General features: G+C 45.3%; 1 protein-coding gene across 1 annotated transcript in view; it reads left to right on the top strand.

Annotated features, from left to right (window-relative positions):
* The window catches only part of LOC107547863 (transmembrane protein 263-like), a 403,142-nt gene that overhangs the window by 8,834 nt on the left and 368,823 nt on the right, over nt 1–25,485 (top strand). Inside the window, exon 3 of the mRNA XM_039911420.1 lies at nt 22,197–22,281. Within this exon, the coding sequence (XP_039767354.1) occupies nt 22,218–22,281 (64 nt within the window). The 5' untranslated portion in view covers nt 22,197–22,217. The remainder of the gene's footprint in view (nt 1–22,196; nt 22,282–25,485) is intronic.

The raw sequence follows: 25,485 nt of genomic DNA, 5'->3' as shown, positions 1-25,485 counted from the left end.
TTGGATGGGTGTTTCCTTGTGTGCTCTAATTTATCTCCAAGGCAGTAGTAGGCCATGAATTTTCTTTTTGTTTCAGTTGTGGAAAACTGAAATATGAATCTATGTGGATGAAAGAAGAAAGAAATGAAAGAGCATAAGTCTTCTCAGAACCTGAGAAAATCAGCTCCATTAAAGACAGGGATTATACATCCATAATTAAGTGCTTTGCCGCTTTCAGTGACTACTCCAGACTGAATAAGAGCATTAAGGAACGTTATTATTAAAGACGCACCAGCCAAAGGGATGATTGTGAGCTTAGGCTCATCTGGATTTTAGTGCCTAACATTCTCCAAAGTCCTAACTCTATGGGTTATCCATGGCTCTGTCAGTTGTCAAATGGAGGCATTTTAGGAAACGTTGTAAGCCAGCAGATGTTTTCCATCTGCTCGTAATTATTTAAGCAGATTCTGAGAATCAGGAATAAGATTCGGCACTTTTGCCTTGCCTGGTAGCTTCTCTTTTAGGTCGTGATCCCCAGCGAAAGACAGGGATCATGTCTAATCCCCACCTGCGTATTCTCTCCCAGCTCTTACTTCAGTGGTCTGCATGGGACCGTGTCTAATTTTTACCTGTGTATTTTTTCCACAGTGCTCTGCACGCAGAAAGTGTTTAATAAGTACTATGACTACCGGTGTAAGCCTCTTGAGGGCAAAAACAGTGCAATCTTCATCGTGTACGTTAGCAATCTATCTGTACCTTCAAAATACCAGCCCGGAAGTCACTCATTAAGTGGTTTTTGATGAGGATAATAAGAAAAAGTGACCCAGGGCCCTGTATCCTCCCCAGTGCTCTAAGGGAAGGCTAGCATGGTTTGGTGTACAGTATTTTCTGGATGAGGTTCCGCTATCTTTAGTCTGACAGGGACGGTTTCTGATGCAATTAGATCGACTTCAGTGCTTTCCACATACTAAGCTCTTGATAAATATCACAACTGTTGTAGCCTCCATGCCTGACTGGGACCTAGCAGAGTCTGTATCCGTGGGAGGAGGGCACAGAAAGAGGAGCTCATTTCTGCACCCCCAAACTACAAACCCCCTCCAAGGCAAGCCCCCAGCCCCAAAAGGCTGAGGAGTCACCTCCTTCCCCCTCCCCACATTGGGCAGCCCTGGCTGGCTTTGCAGGGAAGACTGTAAGTGCTGAGTGGAGATCACCCATCACCGGGTGGAGCTGGGGTGTTCTTTGAACATCTAGGGGAACAATCGTGGGTGCGGATAAGGCCACCCACACTAAAGCCAAAATTGTAAGGGAAGTGGTTTAGGGAGAGGGTACGGATGCTCAGCTGAACAGAATGGGCAGAGGGAGATGGAAGGGCAATTTGGAGAAAATGGAGCAGAGAGTGAGTTTGGGGAAGCAGGCCGTCGGTAGCCACTGAATGGAGCTCAGGCAGGAAGACGAGACCAAAGCAGAGCTCCAAATGAGGGCCCAAGAGACAGAGGTTACAGCCAACTTCGTTGAAGTGGGCAGGGCACACTGGAGGGAATGTTGCCTGCAGACCTCAAAGGCCGTATGGCCAGCGTGGTTCATTGTGAGGGCTTAACCAAGCCTGCAGGAAGAAGAGGGTAAGGGCTATGAAGAGCAAGAGATGGATGTGTGCAAACCACACTGTGTTGAAATAGTTTTAAAAATCCACTGTCAGATCGGTGGGAACCTTTCCCATCAGTATAGATAGATTTTCCTTGGCCTTTGGCTCAAATTCTATTAGATTTATTGGCAGTGTAAGTCTCTTGCACCTTTTTCTGTCTGCTCAGCAAATGGGCGAAAAGCTGATCAGTGCTTATTGTTGAAAGTAATATAGGTTTGCAAAAGTTTCTGGGGAAAGCTCACACTTTTTCTGATGTGTTCGCTCTGTGGGATGAACTTTCATTTACAAGACTAGTTATCAAGCCACATGCCAAAAGAAAGAAAAAAAGGCAGACACCACATAGACTCTTTGTTCCTCTGACAATCTCAGGCGACTTGTCTTCAAATTATGGTTTAAGCTATTTTGAAATTTTCCAAAGAACTAGATTCCATATGCTCCTACTTAAGTCCTATGGATAATAATTTCTAAGTAGCCAGTTATGAACTTTAAGACTAGAAAATTTTCCTCTAGTGATACGTGGGGTGGGCATTAAGCTGTAAGACCTATCTGGTGTTCGGTCGCGACTCTTAATGCCTATTACACAGGGATACGATATATGACCCTCCGGGAAGGTGTCTTTATGTGAATAATAATAATAATTACGGTATTTGTTAAGTGTTTACTCTGTGTCAAGCACTGTTCTAAGTGCTGGGATAAAGACAAGTTAATTAGGTGGGAGATATTCCCTGACCCACATGAGGCTCCCAGTCTACATCAGAGGGAGTGGGATTTAATCCCCATTTTACAGATAAGGTAACTGAGGCCCCCTAGAAGTTGTGACCTGACCAAGGTCACCAGCAGACAAGTGGCGGAGTCGGGATTAGAACCCAGGTCCTCTGACTTCCAGTCCCGTGCCCTTTCCGCTAGGCCATGCTGCTCCCCTGATATTTGAATATCATGTTAGGAAATTCATGGCCTTCCATAATAGTGGCTTCAAAAATTAGAAGGTGCAATTATGAGATGAAAACACCACAGAAGTAAGGCAAGAGAACCTCAGGGTGAGTGAGCCAAATAACAATAAACACTTATAATTAAAGTATTAATGTAGTGTATTCATAATGAACGTATTAACGTAGTGTTCGGAGGACCGCTAGCCAGACTGCGCATTTTGCCTGAATCCTATAAAATCGGATCTGCGTAGGCAGGCGCTCATGAAAGACAAGGACACATTTTTAGAATGAGAATTTGGGCCACTCGACCCCCTTTGCAAGCACTTGCAACGGAGAGGGCACAAGCCTTTCCCGCAGCTGGTCAGGGAGTGACAGCTGGCCGAAGGACGTTTGCCAAAATGCTTAGTCCTTCCTTCCCCCCAATAAAGCCCTTGTTTCACCACAACATTTGAGACCGTTCCAACTGGAAACAACTGGAATTGTTTGCGAGTAGGAAACCTTTGAGTAAATACACACACGAGCTGACATGGCTGTGTTCTGATCTCACAAATAGCTGCTTTCTTTTCCCTGGGGAGACCTGGCCTTAATCCTTTAAAAAACCGTCTCTGCCCTGTGTTTCTTTCGGGGTAAATTCCACCCTGCTCGGACTGCGTGCGGCAATTTTGCAGCAAACACTGGGATGCAACAATCAACCAGTGGTTGATTGAACATTTACGATGCGCAGAGCACTGTACTAAGCGCTTGGGAGAATACAATAAAGCAAAATCAGTACACGTTCCCTGTCCATAACGAGCATATAGTCTAGAGGGGAAGACGTGGCTTAGTGGAAAGAGGAGGGGTTTGGGAGTCAGAGGAGGTGGGTTCTAATCCCGGCTCCGCCTCCTGTTTGCTGTGACTTTGGACAAGCCTCTTAACTTCTCTGAGCTTCACTTATCTGTTAAATGGGGATTAAGACTGTGAGCCCCATGTGGGACAACCCGATTACCTTGTATCTACCCGAGCATTTAGATAGTGTTTGGCACATAGTAAGCGCTTAAATATTATTATTATTATTATTGTTATGACATGAATAAATAATTTAGAATGTATAATTTATAGGTACGTACATAAATTCTGTCGGGTTGGGGCTGAGATGAATATCAAATGTCCAAAGGTCACAGATCCTAGTGCATAGACGACGGAGAAGGGAGAATGAGCCGAGGGAAAGAGGGCTTAATCGGGGAAGGCCTCTCGGAGAAGTAGGACTTTTTAGAAGCAGCGTGGCTCAGTGGAAAGAGCATGGGCTTTGGAGTCAGAGATCATGGGTTCGAATCCCAGCTCTAGCACTTGTCAGCTGTGTGATTTTGGGCAAGTCACTTAACTTCTCTGTACCTCAGTTCCCTCATCTGTAAAATGGGGATTTAAGACTGTGAGCCCCACGTGGGACAACCTGATTCCCTTGTGTCTACCCCAGCGCTTAGAACAGTGCTCGGCACATAGTAAGCGCTTAACGAATACCACCATTATTATTATTAATAATGCTTTGGAGGTGGAGAGAGTGGTGGGCTGGTGTATACGGAGGGGTTGGGAGTTCCAGACGAGGGGGAGGATATGGAAAAGGGGTTGGTGTTGAGATAGACGAGATGGGGGCACAGTGAGTGAGCTGGCGCTAGAGGAGCAGAGTGCGCCGGCAGGGCTGAAGTAGGAAATCAGGTGAAGTAGGATGGGGTGAGCTGACTGAGTGCTTTAAAGACAACGCTAAGGAGTTTCCGTTCGATTGAGGGGATGGATGGGTGTATGCGTCGGTGGTTCTTCAGGAGTAGGGAGACCTGGACTGAACATTTTTGTTTCTGCAGCACTGTATCTTGTACCGCAGACCTTTCGATATATACCTTTCAAAACTTGGGACAGTTGAGCCCACTGCTCCCAGCCAAGCGGTCAGTCCTTGATGGTGGCCATTTGTGATCTGCCCAACATTTTAAAAACTGGGCATGCCTCGGGGAGATACGGGCGTTTTGTTCCTGTGGGGTCCGTCAGGAGAGAGGAGGCTGGCCCCGGTGCCGGTGGCCACTCAGGAACCCTGGTGGCACTGGGGCTCTGGCTTGTTTGGATTTCATCCTCTATCCATCTTATCCTCCTGTTGGGAAGGAACACTGCCCTCCCGGAAGGTTGAATGGGATTAGGGAAGCTGGTTGGGAGCTGAGTTGACCCTGGCGGGTCCTGGTGACACAGGTGATCCAAGCAACGTGGTTTCCAGTGATCATCCCTGTGAAGGCATCAGGCCAGCTGGTCCCAGAATAGTAGCAAAGGTTGTCCAGAACTGCAATAATAATGGCATTTGTTAAGCGCTTACTATGTGCAAAGCACTGTTCTAAGGACTGGGGAGGATACAAGGTGATCAGCTTGTCCTACGTGGGGCTCACAGTCTTAATCCCCATTTTACAGATGAGGGAACTGAGGCACAAAGAAGGGAAGTGACTTGCCCAAAGTCACACAGCTGACAAACGGTTGAACCGGGATTTGAACCCATGACCTCTGACTCCCAAGCCCGTGCTCTTTCCACCGAGCCACGCTGCTTCTCTAAAGGTTCCTAATGCCCTGCCACCCAGAGTGCCGGCTGTCTCCATGCCTCTTGGTGGAGAAGGCGGTGTTAGAGATATAGAGGATGCCTCCGATCGAAGCCCAGGAGGCCTTGAATTACCCTGCTTGGCCATGAAAGTAAAGTCGGGGGGATTACGGGGAGGGAGAGTGGGGGTGACTGGGGCGGGGGGACCCGACAGGCGACACAGGCTCCCAGTATTTCTAGTGGGATGGGCCTGAAGTCTGACCCTTTTCCAGGATCCCCCAACTGCCCACTGGACCACTGAAAAAAGAACTGTCATTCTACTGTCTATCTCCCTTACTAGATTGGAAGCTCCTTGAAAGCAAGTATCGTGTCTCCCAACTTTATTATTCAGGGCTCTCCCAAGCACTTAGTACGGTGCTCTGCACACAGAAAGTGCTCAATTAATGCCATCTGTAAGCTTCTGGAAGGCAGAGATCCTGTCTACCAACTCTGTTGTATTGTACTCTCCCAAGGGCCTATGACAGTGCTCGGCACACAGTAAGCCCTCAATAAATACCGTTGTTTAAGGGGGTGGGGGTCACAACTCCGGAATTAGATAAGTCCACTTTCTCTGGCTTATCCTTGGTACTGGGTATTTGGAGGTACCACTCGGAGGTGATGATTTAAAGAGGACAAGCCCACTCACCCCTTTTCCATGGGCACATCAGCCAGAAGGAAGACATCAACCGGAGGACGGTGTCTGAATGGTTAAAAGTTGGGATCCCCTGCCCCTTGGCTCTGAATTCCGAAATCCTGCCCCATGCTACGTCATGCGTGTGCTTTTTCTTCCAGTAGATTCCTGCTCTATGTGTGCCTCTTTCTGCAAGGGAGCAAATCAGGTTCTTCATGGAAAATCAAATCAGTAAGCCTAAAACTAGTTCGCAGGTCTCTACCACTTCCAGGTTCAACCCCGAGATCGTACAGGCCCGGTGAAGGTAGCTTTCCCTACTTCAGACTCCTCGTAGATACAGCATAATTGAGTTTGAGGTGTTAACAGCAACCTACTTCTGATTAATCCAGACCATTCCACCAGATGATTATAAATCAAGTCACTGAGTCACTTAGCCGCGTTGCGCTTCAGTTGTCGTAGCTGTAGGATGAGAACAATAATACCGGTCCTCCCTTCCTCGCAGGAATGCTGTGGGAATAAAAATGATAGATGTGAAAGTGTTTTGAGAGCTTGGGAGAAGAGTGCTCTAAAAATTCAAGGAGGCTGTTTTGGATAAATGAGGAAACTGGGATTCAGCGTCGGAAAGTGTCTTACCAAAGACTCCCCAGTCAGACTGGGACAGCATTTGGATAAGAACATAGGTCCCCGACTCCCAGGTAAACTCTACTATTCTGCCTCGTAAGGATAATGATTCTGTCTCCTTGGCCAGGGAGAATTAATTGGGCAGTGACTCTGAAGCTCTATAGGGAAAGCATTATTTTAGTAGTGCCGTTCGCTTTATTAACAATAACATTTTCTCCGCTCTAAGCTTGCTTTCCTCAAAAGAGTTCCATGCATTTTTGGGTAGTTGGCTTTGGCCTTTTAAAGCAAATTACTCTCCCACGGGACTAAGACCCACTACGGCAATTATCGGGGGACTAGAAAAGCATTAGAACTAAGTGTACAGCAGAAACGTGGTCCTGCTCCCAATCTTGATACCTCAGCTGATTTTGTTGCTTTGCATTTCTATTTGGGACCTCCGACGTCCCCTGGGTCCAGATATGGGTTTTCGAAGGAATTGTACCCTCTGGACTTGGGGGCCAATGCTGCTTTACATCGCGCCAACCTGCACTCCTTGCATATAGGTCCTATCAAATCTCGTCCCAGCCTCCCCGCTTTTTCTCATTCATTTATCGTAGTTTACTTTTTAATCCTCAACCTCTTTGGCTGATTTTCCTTCAGGCGAGGGAGAGAGCGTGTTGAAGAATGACATGTTGGGACTCCTAGTTTTTGTGTCTACAAACTCAAACTGCAGCACCAACACAGAAAGGCTTTGAAGAAATTGGTGGTTGGCAGGAGGGGGAGGCTATCTTGCTCTCACTGTAATGAAGACAGAGAAACTTGCCAGAGGAGAAAGGCATTCCCCTCGTTCCTGGTTTTCACTATTTTAGAGTTATTTTGACTGCATGATTTACAATGTCTTCATTCCTTTGAGTAATCTAACACAAAGCCAGAGCTGCAGGATTTTAATTCATATCCGTGCAGAAGAAGGCAGATTTGGCTTTTGTGAAATGCTGTGCCTTCCACAGACTAGATGGGGTGGAATGAAGTTCTTGGGGAAGTATTTCCACGATTCAGTCAGTCATATTTATTGAGAGCTTACTGTGTACAGAGAACTGTACTAAGTGATCGGGAGAGTACAGTATAACAATAAACAGACACATTCCCTGCCTACAGCGAGCTTACAGTCTAGAGTGGGAGAAAGATGTTAATATAATTAAAGATATGTACCTAGATATGTGGGGCCGGGGTGCGAGGCATGAAAGGGAGCAAATCAGGGCAACGCAGAAGGGAGTGAAAGGAGGACTTAGTCAGGGAAAGCCTCTTGGAGGAGATGTTCTTTCAATAAGGCTCTAGGGAAGGGGTGGGAAGCGGGAAGAGTAATTGTCATATATGAGGCGGGAGGGCATTCCAGGCTTGTATCTGCCCCAGCGCTTAGGACAGTGTTCAACACATAGGGCTTAACAAATAACTTTATTATTGTTATTATCATTGTTATTTGAGTCTTTACCCTCTAAGCATTCGTTCATTCAATCGTATTAATTGAGCACTAACTGTGTGCAGAGCACTGTACTAAGCACATGGCAAGTTCAATTCAGCAACAAAGAGAAACAATCCCTGCCCACAGCAGGCTCACAGTCTAGAAGGGGGGAGACAGACATCAAAACAAGTAAAAAGGCATCGATAGCATCAATATAAATAAATAGAACTATAGATACATACACATCAAAACAAGTAAACAGGCATTAATTATAAATAAATAGAATTATAGATGCGTACGTAGATATACAAATGCTCTGGGGTGGGGAGGGGGGTAGAGCAAAGGGAGCGAGTCGGGGCGATGGGGAGGGAAGGGGGAGCTAAGGAAAAAGGGGATTTAGACTGAGAAGGCCTCTTGGAAGAGGTGAGCCTTCAGTAGGGCTTTGAAGGGGGAAGTGTGATTGGCGGATTTGAGGAGGGAGGGCATTCCAGGCCAGAGGTAGGACGTGGGCCAAGGGTCGACGGCGGCACAGGCGAGAACGAGGCACAGCGAGAAGGTTAGCACCAGAGGAGTGGAGTGTGTGGGCTGGGGTGTGGAAGAAGAGAAGGGAGGTGAGGTGGGAGGGGGCAGGGTGATGGAGAGCTCGGAAGCCAATAGTGAGGAAGTTGATGGGCAACCACTGGAGATTTTTGAGGAGGGGGTGACATGCCCAGAGCATTTCTGTAGAAAGATAATCTGGGTAGCAGAGTGAAGTGCAGATTGAAGCAGGGAGAAGCAGGAGGTTGGGAGGTCAGAAAGGATGCTGTTGCAGTAATCCAGCTGGGATAGGATGAGTGACTGTACTAATGTGGTAAGCGGTTTGGATGGAGAGGAAAGAGTGGATCTTGGCCATGTGAAGGTGAGACCAGCAGGCTTTGGTGACGATCCATGCAAACTTATTGAAAATCATCGATCCTCCCACTTTGGGCCCTGCACATGGCCATGGATGCATCCACAGTACGGCCTGGTCCCATCCTAAACCCAATCTTGTGGGCAGGGAACGTGTCTACCAACTCTGTTGTACTCTTTCAAGAACCTAGTACAGTGGTCTTTGCACATGGTGAGCGCTCAATAAATACCATAGATTGATTTTTAATATTCTGCATTGCATTGCGCTCCCCTTCTAACTCTTAAGTGCTTATATAGTGCTCTGCACACTTTAAGTGCCCAATAAATACGATTGATTGATACCATCCCCAGTTTGGCGTCACTACGTTTCTCCCTCTGGGTGATGGACTACAGTGTCTAGAACTCTGGCCAAATTGGAATCCTTTTTAAAAAGGGTGAGCTTCTTTCCTATCAGTCAATCAGGGGTGTTTATTGAGCACTTACTGTGTGCAGAGCATTGTACTAAGAGCTGGGGAAAGTATACTACAAGAGAAATTGCAGACACAGTCCCTGACCACAGGAGCTTACAGTCTGCAGACACCTGCTGTCCTTCCTCCCATTCATTTGATTTTTTTATAGTGTTTGTTAAGCACTTACTACATGCCAGATGCTGTACTAAGTGTTGGGGAAGCAGCATGGCTCAGTGGAAAGAGCCTGGGCTTCGGAGTCAGAGGTCATGGGTTCGACTCCCGGCTCTGCCACTTGTCAGCTGTGTGACTGTGGGCAAGTCACTTCACTTCTCTGGGCCTCAGTTACCTCATCTGTAAAATGGGGATTAAAACTGTGAGCCCCACGTGGGACAATCTGATCACCCTGTATCCCCCCAGCGCTTAGAACAGTGCTTTGCACATAGTAAGCGCTTAACAAATACCACCTTGGACCTTGGATAGCCTGTTTTTATTGGAAATGTATTTTTCCCTGGGGATGACTCTCCCACTGACCCCAGGGAGCCCCTAGTTCTAGGCAGAGGAAATAGGGTAGGAGAATTGGTCCTCCACCACTACTTTACTGAGTCACGATCCAGCATAGATGCCAACTCCAGAAGGCAACAGGAGCCACTGTCCCCATGACTTTTGGGGCTAGATTCCCAGTCTTGCCACCCAGGGCTTCAACAAGACCTGAGTGTTTCCGAGCAGGGTTTTAAAGACTCAAAATCAAGTTGCTGTTTATGCTTTGGCTCTAGAAAATCTATCTGACATTCCGGGGCTCCGCCGTCCTGCATCTTTTTGCCCCCCACCCTTAAAAAGGAAAGATGGCACCCATGCCACGTTATAGGATTATTATATAACCCTATGTAATATATAATAGTAATATATATAATATTAATCCTATGTCATAGGATTATATAATACCTCACCACTTCAGCAGAGGTGGTGAGTGTTGTCCTGTAACCACCTGATGCTTAGATGTTTTGAAAACTGTGCATCGTGCAGTAAATAGGCACTTGGTGTCTTCTTGAGTTTGATGTTGCTTTACACCTCCAAGGAACCACAATCATGACAGGATCACTGTCAAAGATTTGACATTCAGGGATTTGATTTGATGCCTCTGCAGAACTGATAACTCCCCGTATGGTGGCTGTCAGGTCTCACTGATGAGTTGAAGAAACACGTGTTCTTTAAATTCATAATTTCCAAAGGATTTTTGTGCCCCAAATCCCAGAGAACATCTTTCTCTTGATGGTTTCTTGAGTTAGCGGAATTATGTATTGGATTACAAATGATCCCCGTCCCCTTCCCTCCCCACCCCCCCCCCCCACCATCCAGTGACAAGTTCGGCCAACAGAGGAGGAGGAAGATTTTCTTTGGGCCCCATTTTTATCTGAAGAGGGTTTCTCTAATCTATTTGCATTTATTCTGTGCCGTAAATGGAAGTACTTCTCAGGCTCTTGACATATCAGTTATCACTTCTCATTGTATCAGAGTAGCAGAAACACTCAATTCCTTCATCATAACACATGTGATATGACACTTTTGATCACAGAAACAAGAGCTGAGAAAGACTTGTTGAATTGTCTGCCTGTCCTTCCCGATTTGCACTTTCTCTCAATCAGGACCTTGGGAGAAAGGCTCTGTTTCACCAGCTGGTTGCAGTCTTATTGTCCAGTATAGAATTAAAAACATAGAGAAGAGGATAGATTTCAAGAATCGCATCAGATTTCTGGATGAACTGAAAGAAAGTGATATGTGACTGCTAGTGATGGGTCTGCATGGCCGAATCCGGTCATTCTCTTGGGAGGAAATTCTGTAAGCGGTTTCATTTCAGATTCTCAAATGTTCTTGGAAATTACAGTCCATCAGTCTTTTCCCAAGGTGAGACGTCCTTTGACTTCTACAGGAGTCCCTCAGGATCTGTGGCTATTCCTCTGAGGCTACGAGAAGGAAGACTACTTCTGAGTAATACTTGGGTCCAGGAGATTTAATTCATTCAATCAATCAAACAATTCCTTCATTCATTGGTATTTATTGAGCACTTACTATGTATTAAGTGCTTGGTTGAGACCAGTACGACAGAGTTGGCAGACCAATTCCCTGCCCTCAACAGGCCCCAGTATTCATTAATCAACCAATCAGTCATATTTATTGAACGCTTACTATGTACAGAGAACTAGGCACTTTGAAGAGGACACTACAACACAATTAGCAGACATGTTCCCTGCCCATAACGAGCTTACAACATTGAGGAGGAAATAGACATTAATATGAATCAATAAATAATTTATAATATATCATTTAAAGCAATATGCATAAGTGCTGTGGGGTTGGGCAAATATCGAATGTCCAAATGCCACAGAACCAAGTGCATAGATGATGCAGAAGGGAGAGTGAGCGGGGGAAAAGAGGGCTTAATCGGGAAAATATGACTTTAATAATGCTTTGGAGGTGGAGAGAGTGGTGGTTTGGCCTACGTGGAAGAGGAGGGAGTTCTAGGCTAAGGGGAGGATGTGGGAAAGGGGCGGGGGGGGGGCGCGGTGAGATAGATGATCACTTGTGCAGTGGGAAATATCAAATATCGAAATGATGGGTTCCTTACCCTCAAGGAGTCTAGACTGTAAGTGCTTCCTCCAGACTATAAGCTCCTTGTTGGCAGGGACCGTTTCTACCAAATCTGATATATTGTACTCGCCCAAGCACTTAGTACTTTGCACATAGTAAGTGCTCAATAAGTACCACTGATTGACATACTGTATTCTACCTAATTAGTAATAGCCAGAAGGAGGTGGAGGGGTAGGAGGCTTGAATCCATGAATCAATCAATGGTATTTCTGCCCATATTTTCCAACGCCACCTTTTAGGACCCCAGTTGTCTATAAAGCTCTTCCTTCAACTGCCTCTGTTTCGTCCACAGCTCTGAGGTACAAGTTCAACGTCTTGGTTCTTATCTCACCTCTGCTTTCCTTCAGAGGCCTGTACCTCTCATATGGCACCTCAAAAACCTTGCATTCTTTCGCTAAGATGCCATTTTACAGACTTATTAGTGGAAAGGCAGGATGGTCTAACAGAAAGAGAACTGGATGGGAAGTCACAAGACCTGGACTCCATTCCCCTCTTTCATCCCTGAGTACTGGAGATTTTGAAGACAAAGATATTCACTCCTCTTCCATGGATGGTTTAATGTAATGCCGGCGGGATGATCCTCCCTTAAGAACCTCTCTTAAAGGTTCATGCCAGCCCTTCTACTGCATTATTCTTTGATGGGCTTTCTCAAACTTGTCCCTCCCTATTTTCCCATCTTTTAATCCTTGAGCAATTTTTGAAGGTGTGCCTGGGTTGGAGCAGGTAGGGGAGGAATGTCTCTCTTTCTATTTGGTTTTCATAACCAATTTCCAATAACTTTTCCATTCTTTTATTTCAAATGTCCAAACTGCTTAAAACAAGACATCCCAATCAATTGTTTTGTATCAAATGGCGTGTTCCCTAATTTTTTTGTTTCTGGGTTGATTTTATTCTGTATTATCGAGGATGTTCTGAGGAACTCCATGTACATAGTGGAATGTTAATTTCTCTCATCTGTCAACATATCGTTTTCCTAAAAGACAGGAAATAGATTTGTTAGAACATGAATTTTTACTCTCTCAAGGTGTCCTGTGTGTTGGGAAGATTCCTTGTGAGTTGAGAATTTTGTGAATGTTTTTTTTTCTAATGATATCCTTAGTGTAACTCTATCATTGCACTTCATTCTGTGACCTTAGTACATTAAATATTTGCCCCACCTCCAGTCCCACAGCACTTATGTACATATCTTTAAATAATAATAATAATAATGTTGGTATTTGTTAAGCGCTTACTATGTGCAGAGCACTGTTCTAAGCGCTGGGGTAGGCACAGGGGAATCAGGTTGTCCCATGTGGGACTCACAGTCTTAATCCCCATTTTACAGATGAGGTCACTGAGGCCCAGAGAAGTGAAGTGACTTGCCCACAGTCACACAGCTGACAAGTGGCAGAGCCGGGATTCGAACCCATGATCTCTGACTCCAAAGCCCGTGCTCTTTCCACTGAGTCATGCTGCTTCTTATAATAACAATGTTGGAATTTGTTAAGCCTTACTACGTGCAGAGCGCTGTTCTAAGCGCTGGGGTAGATACAGGGTAATCAGGTGGTCCCACTTGGGGTTCACAATCTTAATCCCCATTTTACAGATGAGGTCACTGAGGCACAGAGAAGTGAAGTGACTTGCCCACAGTCACATAGCTGACAAGTGGCAGAGCTAGGATTCGAACCTATTACCTCTGACTCCTGATTCACTTATTCATATTAATGTGCGTCTCCTCCTCTAGACTGTAAACCCGTATGGGCAGGGACCGTGTCGCTGACTGTGTTATATCGTACTCTCCCAAGTGCTTAGTACAGTGCTCCGCACATAGTAGTGCTCAATAAATATGACTGATCATTGACCAACACACTATCAAAATGTAGTATCCATGCGTTCAACTTCTTTATTATCCACTATTAGCTTTGGTCTTTTTGTCCTGTTTCGAGTCCCGGGGTATACTCTTTCCAGAACCTTCTCCACATCGTTTCTGTCATAAATCTTGTCCGGGGTCAATCTTTGGAGCAAAGGGCCAGTAGAGAGATGGTGAATGTGTGGCTTCACGTCTTCCAACTCTGTGGTACTCTTCCAAGGACTCAGTACAGTTCTCTGCACCTTGTAAGCACTCGATAAATACCACTGATGATGACGATGTGGCTCTGGAACCCGATGTGGTGGGAGATAAAGAGAGGTGACAGACATCTTGGGAGTTTCTTGCTGTCTCTAGCTTGCCCTGTGCCTTCTGGGTGGGGACAACTGGTATTTCCATCTTCAAATTGTGTTTATTAACCCTCCTTATGTGCCTGTGCCCCCCATTTCCCCCCCATTCCTCTGTGTAATTGGGTGTGGGGCTCAGTACTTCTGTTCAATGGTAAACTGAGTGCTGCCTTGGTTTCCCTTAAAAGCTTGCAAACATTTTTTTCTGTTATGATCCAGTCTTTGAATATGTTGTGATACCAAGTGTGTGCCAGTTTCTACAGTAATTGTGGTATTTGTTAAGAGCTTATCACATGCCAAGCACACTGCTAAGTGCTGGGGTAGATACAAGCTAGTCAGGTTGGACACAGTCTCTGACCCACATGAGACTCCCTGTCTTAGCGGGAGGGAGAATAAATATTTACTCTCCATTTTACAGATGAAGAAACAAGGCACAGAGAGGTTAAGTGACTTGTCCAAGGTCACCCAACAACCAAGTGGCCGAGCTGGGTTAGAACCTAGGTTCTCTGATTCTCAGGCCTGTGCTCTTTCCACTAGGAAGCATTGCTTCCCAAATTGAAGGCAGCAAAACAGAGGCAATAGTGTGTTTCTGTGTGTGTGTGTTTGTGTGCGCACATAATAATAATAATGATAGTATTTGTTAAGCGCTTACTATGTGCCAACTGTTCTAAGCGCTGGGGTAGATACAAGGTGATCAGGTTGTCCCACATGGGGCTCACAGTCTTCATCCCCATTCTACAGATGAGGTAACTGAGGCCCAGAGAAGTGACTTGCCTAAAGTCACACAGCCGGCAAGTGGCAGAGCCGCGATTAGAACTCATGACCTCTGGCTCCCAAGCCCGTGCTCTTTCCACTAAGCTCTGCTGCTTCTCTTATGTACACGAGCTGTATGCGTGTGGGTCGGGGCTGGCGGCCGGATGGCTACCCTCAACTCCTCAACTTCTTAGCTTGAGCTCCCTTTCTTCTTTGTGGGGTGACTATCGAGTTCAAAATGTCTTGGTAACTTCTGCATAAAGTTATTCTGGTGACCCACCATTCTCAGTCAAAACAGATTTAAGGTTGAGTGCTCAACGCTATTTCCATCTTCAAATTGTGTTTATCAACCCCCCATATGTGCCTGTCACAGAGCTGGGCACTGTACAAATTAAAATTCAACAGCTGTGGTCCTTGCCCTCTAGCACTGTCTGCACATGAAATAGCTGCTGCTGTTGAGGCTTCTGGAGACCCGGTGTGAACTCCACAGTTAAGCCAATGGTCCAAAGAAAACTAAAGGTTTGGCACAAGTTGGATGTTGCCTTTTTGTCCCTCCCTGCAGTGGTAAGGCAAATAAAGAGGCCCAAATTTTATTCTCTGCTCTATTTCTGTGGCCTGACTCCACTTAAATGCAGATGATTGGGAATCACATACATGTCAGCAGGGGTGAGGTCCCGCTATGGTAATTCGTCGACAATATTCGGGCAAACGACTATACTGAGCTCTAGACTGGAAGCCTGTTATGAGCAGGGAATGTGTCTATTTTTATATTCTAATTTCCCAATAGAGTAAGTGCTCCATAAATACGATTGACGGACTAAGCGCTTGCGAGAGTATTGTGGAATTAATAGACAAGATGGTCAAGCTGCTTTTACAGTGTCTAATAGTTGCGGTCCCCTCTGGTCCTCCACAGTTTTTTGTCCTTTGTTTGGCAGAAACTGGCTCTCTGCTAGGAAAGCCATTAAGAAGGCCTCAACTCTGTAATACATTTTCTGTGTTAACTCTTCACTTCCTTTAGATCTTTTGGGAGAAACCCCCTCTTCTCTCTCATCCCTTACTTCCTTCCCTCTGATTTTCATCCCTGTCTTGCTGCCAACTCTCATTCCATATATCGTATTTAACACTACAAAATATTTGGCGAGGCAGCTTGTACGAAAAAAGATGTGAAATTCTTAGGTGCATCGTCTTCATGTCGAAATGTGATTTTCTTTCTTCACTCTAGTTTGTAAAAATGTTTGAATTCGGTATTTATAGGGAAAGCGGCTAAATAAATGTGTTTCTGACTAAAGCGCTTGTTCTCCCTCCTATTGGACTGTGAATCCCATGTGGGACCTGGTTATTCATTCATTCAATAGTACTTATTGAGCACGTACTATGTGCAGAGCAATGTACTAAGCACTTGGAATGTACAATTCGGCAACAGAGACAATGCGGTTATCTTAGTGCTTAGTGCCAACATTATTATTATTATTAGTGCTTGGCCTATAGTAGCGGCATGGCAAAATGGATAGAGTATGGGCCTGGGAGTCAGAAGGTCATGGGTTCTAAACCCGGGTCCACCACTTATCTGCTGTGTGACCTTGGGCAAGTCACTTCACTTTTCTATGCCTCGGTTACCTCATCTTTAAAATGGGAATTGAGACTGTGAGCCTTATGAGGGACAGGGACTGTGTTCAGCACAATTTGCTCGTAATCCATCCTGGGGTTTATCATAGTGCCTGGCACATAGTAAGCTATTAAATATCATTATTATTATTATAGTAAGCACTTAAATACTACAACTATTATATTATTAGGACACGCTACTGTCCCTGCTTCCTTGCTTCTGCAGCAGCTGCTGCTTCCTAATGAGATGCAGTTTATTATGGGATTATACGACTGGTGGCCCAGGAGAGACAGCGGGAGCCGCACAAGCTGACTAGGTTTGTAACTGTCAGAGTCCCCGCTCAGCACGCTGCTCTTGATTGAGTACTTGACCAAGCTCCACCTCAGAGATTTGGAAAAATGTACATCTGCAAAACCCATTAGAGGAGCAGGAGTTGGGCTCTGGGAAGTGGGTGTGTCACTTCTTAGAGCAACAGGGAGCCCATCTAGACTCACACAAGGAAAGCCAAGAGGAAGAGGGGAATTATAAAGAGGATGAGGAAAGAAAAGTTGCCGCGGGGATTCCCCGTTGGAATCCGTTTGCTTGGGTAATCCATTAGAACTCGTTTCTTGTCTGCCATCAAAAGTGGTGTCCCATACTCCCTACCCCAGAACCACTGAAAATTTGGTAAACTCCTTTTGGCAAAACACCCGCCTCTAATTTATTGCCGGTAAATCACTGTGCGTTACACGTGAAAATCTGTTTCAGCTATTATGGGCAATGCTTCAGTTTATAAATCTGAAGATGGAGACTCAAATCAAATCCCAAGCATGCCTGCCGCTGCATCTGCCAACAACTTGTTTCTTCCTGCAGTTATTGACAGAAGGTCCATATAAAACTTTGGGGGCAGGGTCTGGTGACAAGGCCCAGTCATATTCTCAGGAGCAGCTGTAGAGTATACAGTGGTCCATGTTTCTAAGGCCTCGAAGAAATCAGGCAGTGGGCCAAATGAAAATCAATCAATCATTTTTCTTGAGCCCTTACCATGTGCAGAGCACTCCGTTAAGCACTTGGGAGAATACAACAGTAGAACAAATTCCCTGCCCACCACAAGCTTACAGTCTAGAGGGGGAACAGGAATTAATATAAATAAATTACTGATATGTGCTGTGGGGTTGAGAGGGGCGATGAATAAAGGGAGCAAGTCAGGGTGACATACAAGGGAGTAGGAGAAAAGGAAAAGAGGGGTTAATAAGGGAAGGCATCCTGGCGAAGATGTTTCTTCAATAAGAATTTGAAGAGGGGGAGAGTAAATGTCTGCAGTTATGAAGAGGGAGGGCATTCCAGGACAGAGGCAGGTCGTGGGCTAGAGGTCAGCGATGAGATAGATGAGATCGAGGTAACAGTGAGAAGATTGGCATTAGAGGAGCAGAGTGTGTGGGCTGGGTTGAAGTAGGAGAGTAGCAAGAAGAAAATCAATCGTAAGACCTAAAAGAAATGTTTCTCCCTTTCAACTGAGTTCCATGGGCTTCCATAGTTGAGAGGTGGGGGAAATCCAAGCAGATGTTTGCCGTCTGCTGGCCTATTGAGATGGAGAGTAGTAAGAAGGAAAGGATGACTATGTCCAATCTATCTTGCATCTATCCCAGAACTTAGAGTGGTTGGCACGTCGTAAGTGCTGAACAAATACTATTATCATTATCATCATCATCATGGCCAGAAGGGGAGGGAACAATATCGATAACCTGGACGAGGCGAAAAACATCATAGGAAGCAAATGGAATTTTTGCAGCCCAATAATTTGAAATGATGTGCAAACTTGCTGTGCCTTTGAATGTTGCCTTCCTACTAAGCGTATCATTGTTGATTTAAGGGGGTTGTGGAGGGGAAAATAGTTCGGTCCTACGCGGATGAGGTGGAAAGCTAATCATTGGTAAAACTTTGAGGGAAACAAGTGAACTTGCGTCTCTTAAGAGGCACGCTAGACTAGTCAGTGGAGCAGTAAAGGAACACCAGAAGACCATCAGGGGAGCACCAAAGGAGTGCCAGCACAGCACTGTAAATAATTGTAAATATAAGTGCTTATATTTATTTATTATTTATTTATATTAATGTCCATCTCCCCTTTTAGACTGTTAGTGCATTGTGGGCTGGGCATGTATCTACCAACTGTTGAACTGTACTCTCCCAAGTGCTTAGGACAGTGCTCTGCACACAGTAAGTGCTCAATAAGTACCATTGACGATGGTGTTGACCTACAAGCGTTAGGTGAAACTCTGGCCTTGAAAGTTTGGTATCTACTAGTACGTAGAATCTGGGAAAGAGGTTCTCAAATCCTTCCGAACTTTTGCCTTCACCTCAGGAAGAATGTTATCTTCTATAACAGGCCGCGAGGAAAAGAGCATTCTGAAAATGTTAACATAAATGGGTGCTCTAGACCCCAAACTCGTGGGCAGAGTACATGTCTACCAGCTCTGTTATTGTACTTTCCCAAGTGCTTAGTATAATGTTCTGCACACAGTAAGTACTCAACAAATGCTGTTAAGTAATTGACTGACGGTAGGAAGCAGCATCTTAGCAAGGGGCAGTCAATGTTCAGTCATTAAGTGTTTAGCGAGCACACAGAGTGTGCAGAGTATTGTATTCAACACTCAATGAAAAGTTGCTGATATCCCAGTTGGAAATAAATAAGTCAATCAGTTGTAGTGGATGTTAGGGCTAATTACTGGGTAGCTCTTCCAAGATGCTGGGGGTTTGTGGGTATTCCAATGAAGTGATCAGATTCACCGCCAGCTAGTAATGAAAATGGAAATTCTCTAAAGTGGGTTGTCAAGGCCTGATCGGCTCATCATAAATAGACATTCCTCTAAGCATGCCTGGAGGCTTCGGAAAGAAAGTCTAAAAGCTATTTGCTAGAATGATCGGACCGTGCCCGGAAGAGCTATGTTTTATTATACCTCTTCTTCCTCCCCGGCCAGGAACCCCTTGGCAGTCCGGACTACTGCTTTCTATCTTTTCTAGTTTTAGAGGAAACGGCCACTCTTTCAGGAAGCCTGCAAGAATACTTTTGACACGGTTTGTAGTCTGTAAGCTCGTTGTGGGTAGGGAATGTCTTTACCAATTCTGTTGTACTTTCCCAAGTGCTTAATACAGTGCTCTATAAGTAGTAAGCAAGTGCTCAATAAGTACCACTGATTGATTGATTGTCTAGGATATGGCTAGTTAATCCTCTCTCAAATCAACTCTGACTCCGAGCCCCAAGTGGGACAGAGATTGTGTCCGTCTGGATTAACTGATTACCCTGTATCTCCCCCAGCACTTAGAACAGTGCTCTGCATATAGTAAGCACTTAACAAATACCTACATTATTATCATCATTATTATTATTACTATTAACTTGTGCCTACCCAGAACTTCGAAGAGTGATTCTTTAACAAAAATCATTGAAAACACCAAAAGCATTTTTTAAAAATATTGCTAAAAACAGGGGCTGACTCAATTTCCAAGTCTACCTAGTAGCCACCAAAGAATGGCATTCCAGTTGTACCCGACCCCTTTTTTGTTAATTATTGTTCCAAAAATGCTCAGTAAAGGTGCACAAATAGCTAATTTCTAGCCCCTCAAGTGGTCACCCATCCCCCTCTGCATCAAACAAAAGCTCCTCATCATTGAACTTTAAGCACTCCACCACCTCATCCCCTCCTACATCAACTCACTACTCTCCTTCTATAACTCAGCCCGCACACTTGGTTCCTCTAATGCTAACCTTCTCACTGTGCCTTGATCTTGCCTATTTCTCCACTGACCTCTAGCCCACATCCTGCCTCCGGCCAGGAACACCCTCCCTCCTCTGACAGACAATTACTCTCCCCCCAGTTTCAAAGCCTTATTGAAGGCGCATCTCCTCCAAGTGGCCTTCCCAGACTCATTTTTCCTCATCTCCCACTCCCTTCTGCATAGCCCTGGGTTGATCCCTTTTCCTTCCCCTCTCCCGGCCCCACAGTACTTAGGTACATATCTATAACTTATTTATTTGTATTGATATCTGTCTCCCCCATCTAGACTATAATCTCATTGTGGGCAGGGAATGTGTCCGTTTACTGTTGTATTGTACTCTCCCAAATGCTTAGAACAGTGGTCTGCACACAATAAGCAATCAATAAATGTGATCGAATGAATGAATGCCAGAAGAGTCGATCTGCAGTTCTTTAGCCAGGAGATGAAATGTTTGGTGGTCTGGAACTTTTTCACCTACTCACACCCGTGTTATCCTATCAGTTGTTTCAGCAAAGAAATCGGAAGCCTTAATGTTCTTGAATAGCAACTCATCTGGCCCCAGACTCCACTCCCAGAACACCTGTACTAGCCCCAGTCTAATTGAGCCCTCCAGCATCCCCTACATCAAACTCATCAAGGATTTTGTTTGCGATTTAAGGTCAATTGCTGAGAGGGTTCGTGTTCATCCTGAGAGAGGACTGGGCTTAAACCTCCAGTGTTGGCTCTGCCAATTTTCTTCCAGGCAGATGCTAATTTGAGTTGTAGCAGCAGAGTGAAGATTGTTTTTCAGTGGAATGAGAACAGGTGTGGCATAAGCACTTGCCTCTAAAGTCTCTCCAAGCGGTTGTTCTCCAGTTGATTTAATCTGTTTGCACTTAACACATTATCTACTGATCTTCTGTTTCCCAGAACACTGAGGCTAATACATATTCCCTTGAAGCCAGAAGGTGCAGGAGAAGGTGTTAAGGAGTCCTGGCTCTAAGTGGAAATCGGAGTGACAGAAATGACTGTGACCTGGGGATCATGATGGGATCAGGGAGGATGTAGAGCTCTTACTCAAATGGCCCGAATAGGATAATGAACCCAGGTGTTGCCTTTATAGGGTGACACACGGATCACTTCCCTTTCTCTCTCTTAAAACTGAAGTTCTTCTGATAAAACAATCTGTAGTTTTACAACCAAGTCAGGTTCGTGCAGATTAGCAGGCTCCAATTATGCGCTATCTCTCTTGGACCAATTAAAATTTGCAGGTGCAATAATTTCTACATCAACAGTCTAGGGTTATCTTCCAAGATCTCCACATGAAATATTTATAAGGTTCTTTGGGAATGTTAACTCCTTCAGAGGGGACACTTGCTAGTTGCTAAAAGGAAGCTCATTGACTGAGAAACAGTTAGCAAAGGATGCTGGGGAAGAGGATGATGTCCAGAGGTGGGCAAGGGAAGGAGAGAGACTGTTTTAACAAATGCTGTCATTGCTCTAGACTGTAAACTCGTCTCTAGACTCTATGCTTGTTGAGGCCAGGGAGCCTGTCTACCAAGTCTGTCCCCCAAGCGCTTAGTACAGTGCTCTGCACACAGGAAATACTCAATAAATACCATTGATTCTTCTTATTTTAAGACATTTTAAGCTCTGGTAGAATTAGACTAATTGGAATAACCTTACACTATTTTAATAAGTGTGAATTCATGATGAAGCTTTCCCGGTACTCATTCCAGCAGTGGCAAGGATGTTTCCCGCTCAAAATTACCGTACACCTCTCAAAGGAAGAATCTAGAAGTTAGAGCTCTTCCAGGACTAGTTTGAGGGCCAGAAACATGGCAGTCCGGGTCGAATCCCACACCTCTTCTGACTCAGTGTGCCTAATTGGGAAAGGCAGCAGGTCGGAGTAGGGTGTCTACCCCACGTGACGGGCGGGATTGGAGAGAGATGGAGGGAAGTGGTTCAGGGCAACTCCAGGGGCCAAGGGACCAGGCCTACTACAATATCCTAAGGAAGTGAGGGATGCCTCCTAGTCAGCCCCGTCGTTCACTGGTCTCGGAGATCCATTTCTGCCCTCCTCACCATTTTCTTTCCCACAGGAGCAGAGCTCAGACACACAGATGATGGAAGATGCTTTGGAAACAGTGAGTGAGGAGCCGCACCTGCAGGAAGAACCCCCTGAAGGTACTGTACCAGGAGCCTCCCCTTACTCCAGCACCCTACCTACGGGAGGCTCTTCCTCATTGGCTGGTGGAACTCTCCATCCGGGACGTGTTTTTTCTTTTGGGATGTTGGGGGGGTGGGGGGAGAAGGTGAAGTCTGCTACTGACCATTTCTAAGCAACAGGATGATGGGTCTTACCCAGATGTCACTTGTGTTTAAAGAAAGTGGCAGCTGCCAGCTTACCAGAACAGACCTGTGTGGCACCTTGTCATGTGTGCAGTACAATTTGTATTTGGAAAATGAGCCTTTTTAATTACGAGCAATTATGCTTGAGCCTCCTGTCACTGCTTTGTCATCCTTGACAGAGTTAAAACCATCAGAAACAGGGCAAGACAGCACATTGATTTATCCTCATCATTAAAGTTGTGTGGTACCTGGCTTGTGACTCAGCCAGTCCAAATCTCTGCTCGACTCATATCGCCCAACCATCTCCAGTAGGCCATTAAGTGACCGACGGAAAATTTTGAGGTAATTTATTTTCGGTAATTTTTTTCTATTTTTTTTGCTCTCATTCCTTTTGGAAAGTGGGTTTAGCAATTAGAAATTAGCCTGAGTGCTCAAGAGTCAGCAGGAGGCTCAGAACTGTGAGTTTTAATATTTTGTAAAAAAATCTCTTTGTCATTACAAAGTGTATATAGACAGCAGCTATTTCCTTCTGCATGGATATCTTTCTTTCTTTCACCTAACAAAATGAGTGGGGAAGTAGGGAGGGGTGGTAAGGGTACCTGAGTTGTATCAGGAATCTATCTCCAGACCTTTTCTATCTTTTCTCTCCTCCCCTCTTCTTTCTTCTCTCTTCTCTGCTCTGCTTTTTTTCTTTTCTCCCAAATGCTATTAGCAGTATTGTTCATCTAAGACACAGTGTGGTCTAGTGGAAAGAACACAGGCCTGGGAGCCAGAGGATCTGGGTTCTAATTTTGGGTCCACCCCTTGTCTACTGTATCACTTCGGAGAAGTCACTTAACTCCTTTGTACTTCAGTTTCCTCATCTGTTAAAAAAGAAAAAAAAGGGGGATCAATACCTACTTTCCCTCCTACTTAAACTGTGAGCCCCACGTGGGACAGAGACTGTGTCTGGCCTGATTATCTTCAACCTTTTCCAGTGCTAAGTACAGTATTTGGCATTTAGTAAATGCTTAGCCAATATCATTATTATTAATTTTGTTGCGAACATCCTCCTCCTTATCGTTATTATTGTTTTCATCGAATGAATCCTGAACTTTTAGCAGAACATAATCCAACTGTTTCATCCACAGACACCCTTTCTTTGGAGACTTCAGGGAAAGTAGGGAGATGGAGGAAGCAGGAGGAGGGTAGTTCGAGACTTGGACCTCTTTCCACAAGGTGGAGGAGAGAGGATTGTGGGTTGGAGGACAAAGAAGCTTGAGATGCTTGGTTGTCATGACATTGTTTCAAATCCTTGCTCTGCAAAGACCTTGGAAAAGAACTCTACTGGCCCCCAATGATTAATTTTCAAACCATCAACCCCTCTCACTCAACTTTCTCCATCCTATCCCCCACTACTCAGTGCTCCTGAGCAGAGAGTCAAACTAGTGAAGCCTAAACAAGATAATTAAAGTAGATTGTCAAGGAGCAACCTACATACGGTGTACACCAACTACGTGAAATCTCTTTCCTGTAAGTGTATGAGTTCTTTCTGTTTCTTTCTATGTCTCCGTCTCTTGTCTATGTACACAGTGACATCAGGGATCTTTTCAATCGTGGTTTCTCTGGTTTGCTAGTAAGCACGCTGTGGGCAGGGAATGTGTCTGTTTATTGTTGTACTTTCCCAAGAGCTTAGTACAGTGCTGTGCACACAGTAAGCGCTCAACAAATACGACTGACTAATGCGTCTCCAATACAAAAACATTTTAAACTCTGTGATTACAATTTTTTTCTCCAATTAGGAGTCATTTAAATAACTTAACATTCTGATACTGTTTGCATTTGCCAACGAGTTGTTGGGGAGGGGGTGGGCCTGCACCTGTGAGCAGGTTTTGCTGCTGAATTCAGCAAGATGTGACTTAGGAATCCCAGCTCTGTGTGTGCGTGTGCGTGCACGTGGGTACATACCCCAACCCAGTTGATGCCTCATGTCCGCTTCCCTTCCTGGATTCATTGTGGTTAGTTACCACACTGACGTTGATCCAAGCAGGGCAGGCCTTCCTACTTAGAAAATAGGCAGGGAGGATAGGTGAGGCTGGTGGGTGGGAGAAAAGATCTAAAAGAGGGAATTTCTCCTGGCCAAAAGCTGAACTCCCAAGAGGGAGGAAGTATGATGAGTCGTGGACAGTTACGGCCCAGGATTCACCACGGGTTCTTTGACTACCCTTTAGCCACCAGGGTGTGCCCCCTTAGGAGAAGGAGAGGACCCTGTTTCCTTATCACCTGCAGCAAAATGCAGAGAAGCAGTATGGCCTGGTGGTCAGAGCACGACCTGGGAGTCAGAAGGCCCTGGGTATGTCCGCTCTGCCACTTGTCTGCTGTGTGAGCCTGTGCAAGTCACTTCACTTCTCTGTGCCTCTGTTACCTCACCTGTAAATGGAAGGAATAATGGTTTGGGGTATGGACTGTGTCCAACCTGATTAGCTTGCATCTACCTCAACGCTCGGTACAGCGTCTGGCATATTGTAAGCACTTAACAAATACCAAAAAATGGGGGGCATAGATGATTTTTATGTGCCGTTACTTCTACAAAATAGCACGCTGTGCCAATAGCCTCTATTACCCATGCAGTAACGAAGTGTTTGGCACTGACTGTACCCACAAGTGCTCCTTGCTGGTTTGAGTCTTTTTTTTCCCATTGAATTTACATTTCTACAGCCTTCTGAGATTCTTTACTTGAGGGATTATTGATGGGTTAATGGCTAGCTGGCTCGCCTTTGATCTTGGGGACAGCATACTGAATCAGAGTTAAGTAATGCTGAGGCTTTCAGTTTCAAGCCTTAATGGCTATTAACCTACAGCATGGAATTACCACAGACTTAGGCCGACATCTCCACGTTTGGTCTGGGCCAAAGGCCGAGCGGGACCTAAGCTTGAATGATGCACAGCTGGTGAGACAGATCGTGTCCTCGCCCCATCAAGACCCCATTTGGTGGGGAATATGTTCAACAGCTTTCATTGTCTCTGGCCTTCCACCTAACGAAGGTATTTGCTGTGTAA

Source organism: Ornithorhynchus anatinus, chromosome 3 (genome assembly GCF_004115215.2).
Source record: "Ornithorhynchus anatinus isolate Pmale09 chromosome 3, mOrnAna1.pri.v4, whole genome shotgun sequence".
Lineage (NCBI taxonomy): Eukaryota > Metazoa > Chordata > Mammalia > Monotremata > Ornithorhynchidae > Ornithorhynchus > Ornithorhynchus anatinus.
The sequence above is the reverse complement of the archived record's forward strand: the minus strand, read 5'-3'. Positions and strand labels throughout refer to the sequence as shown.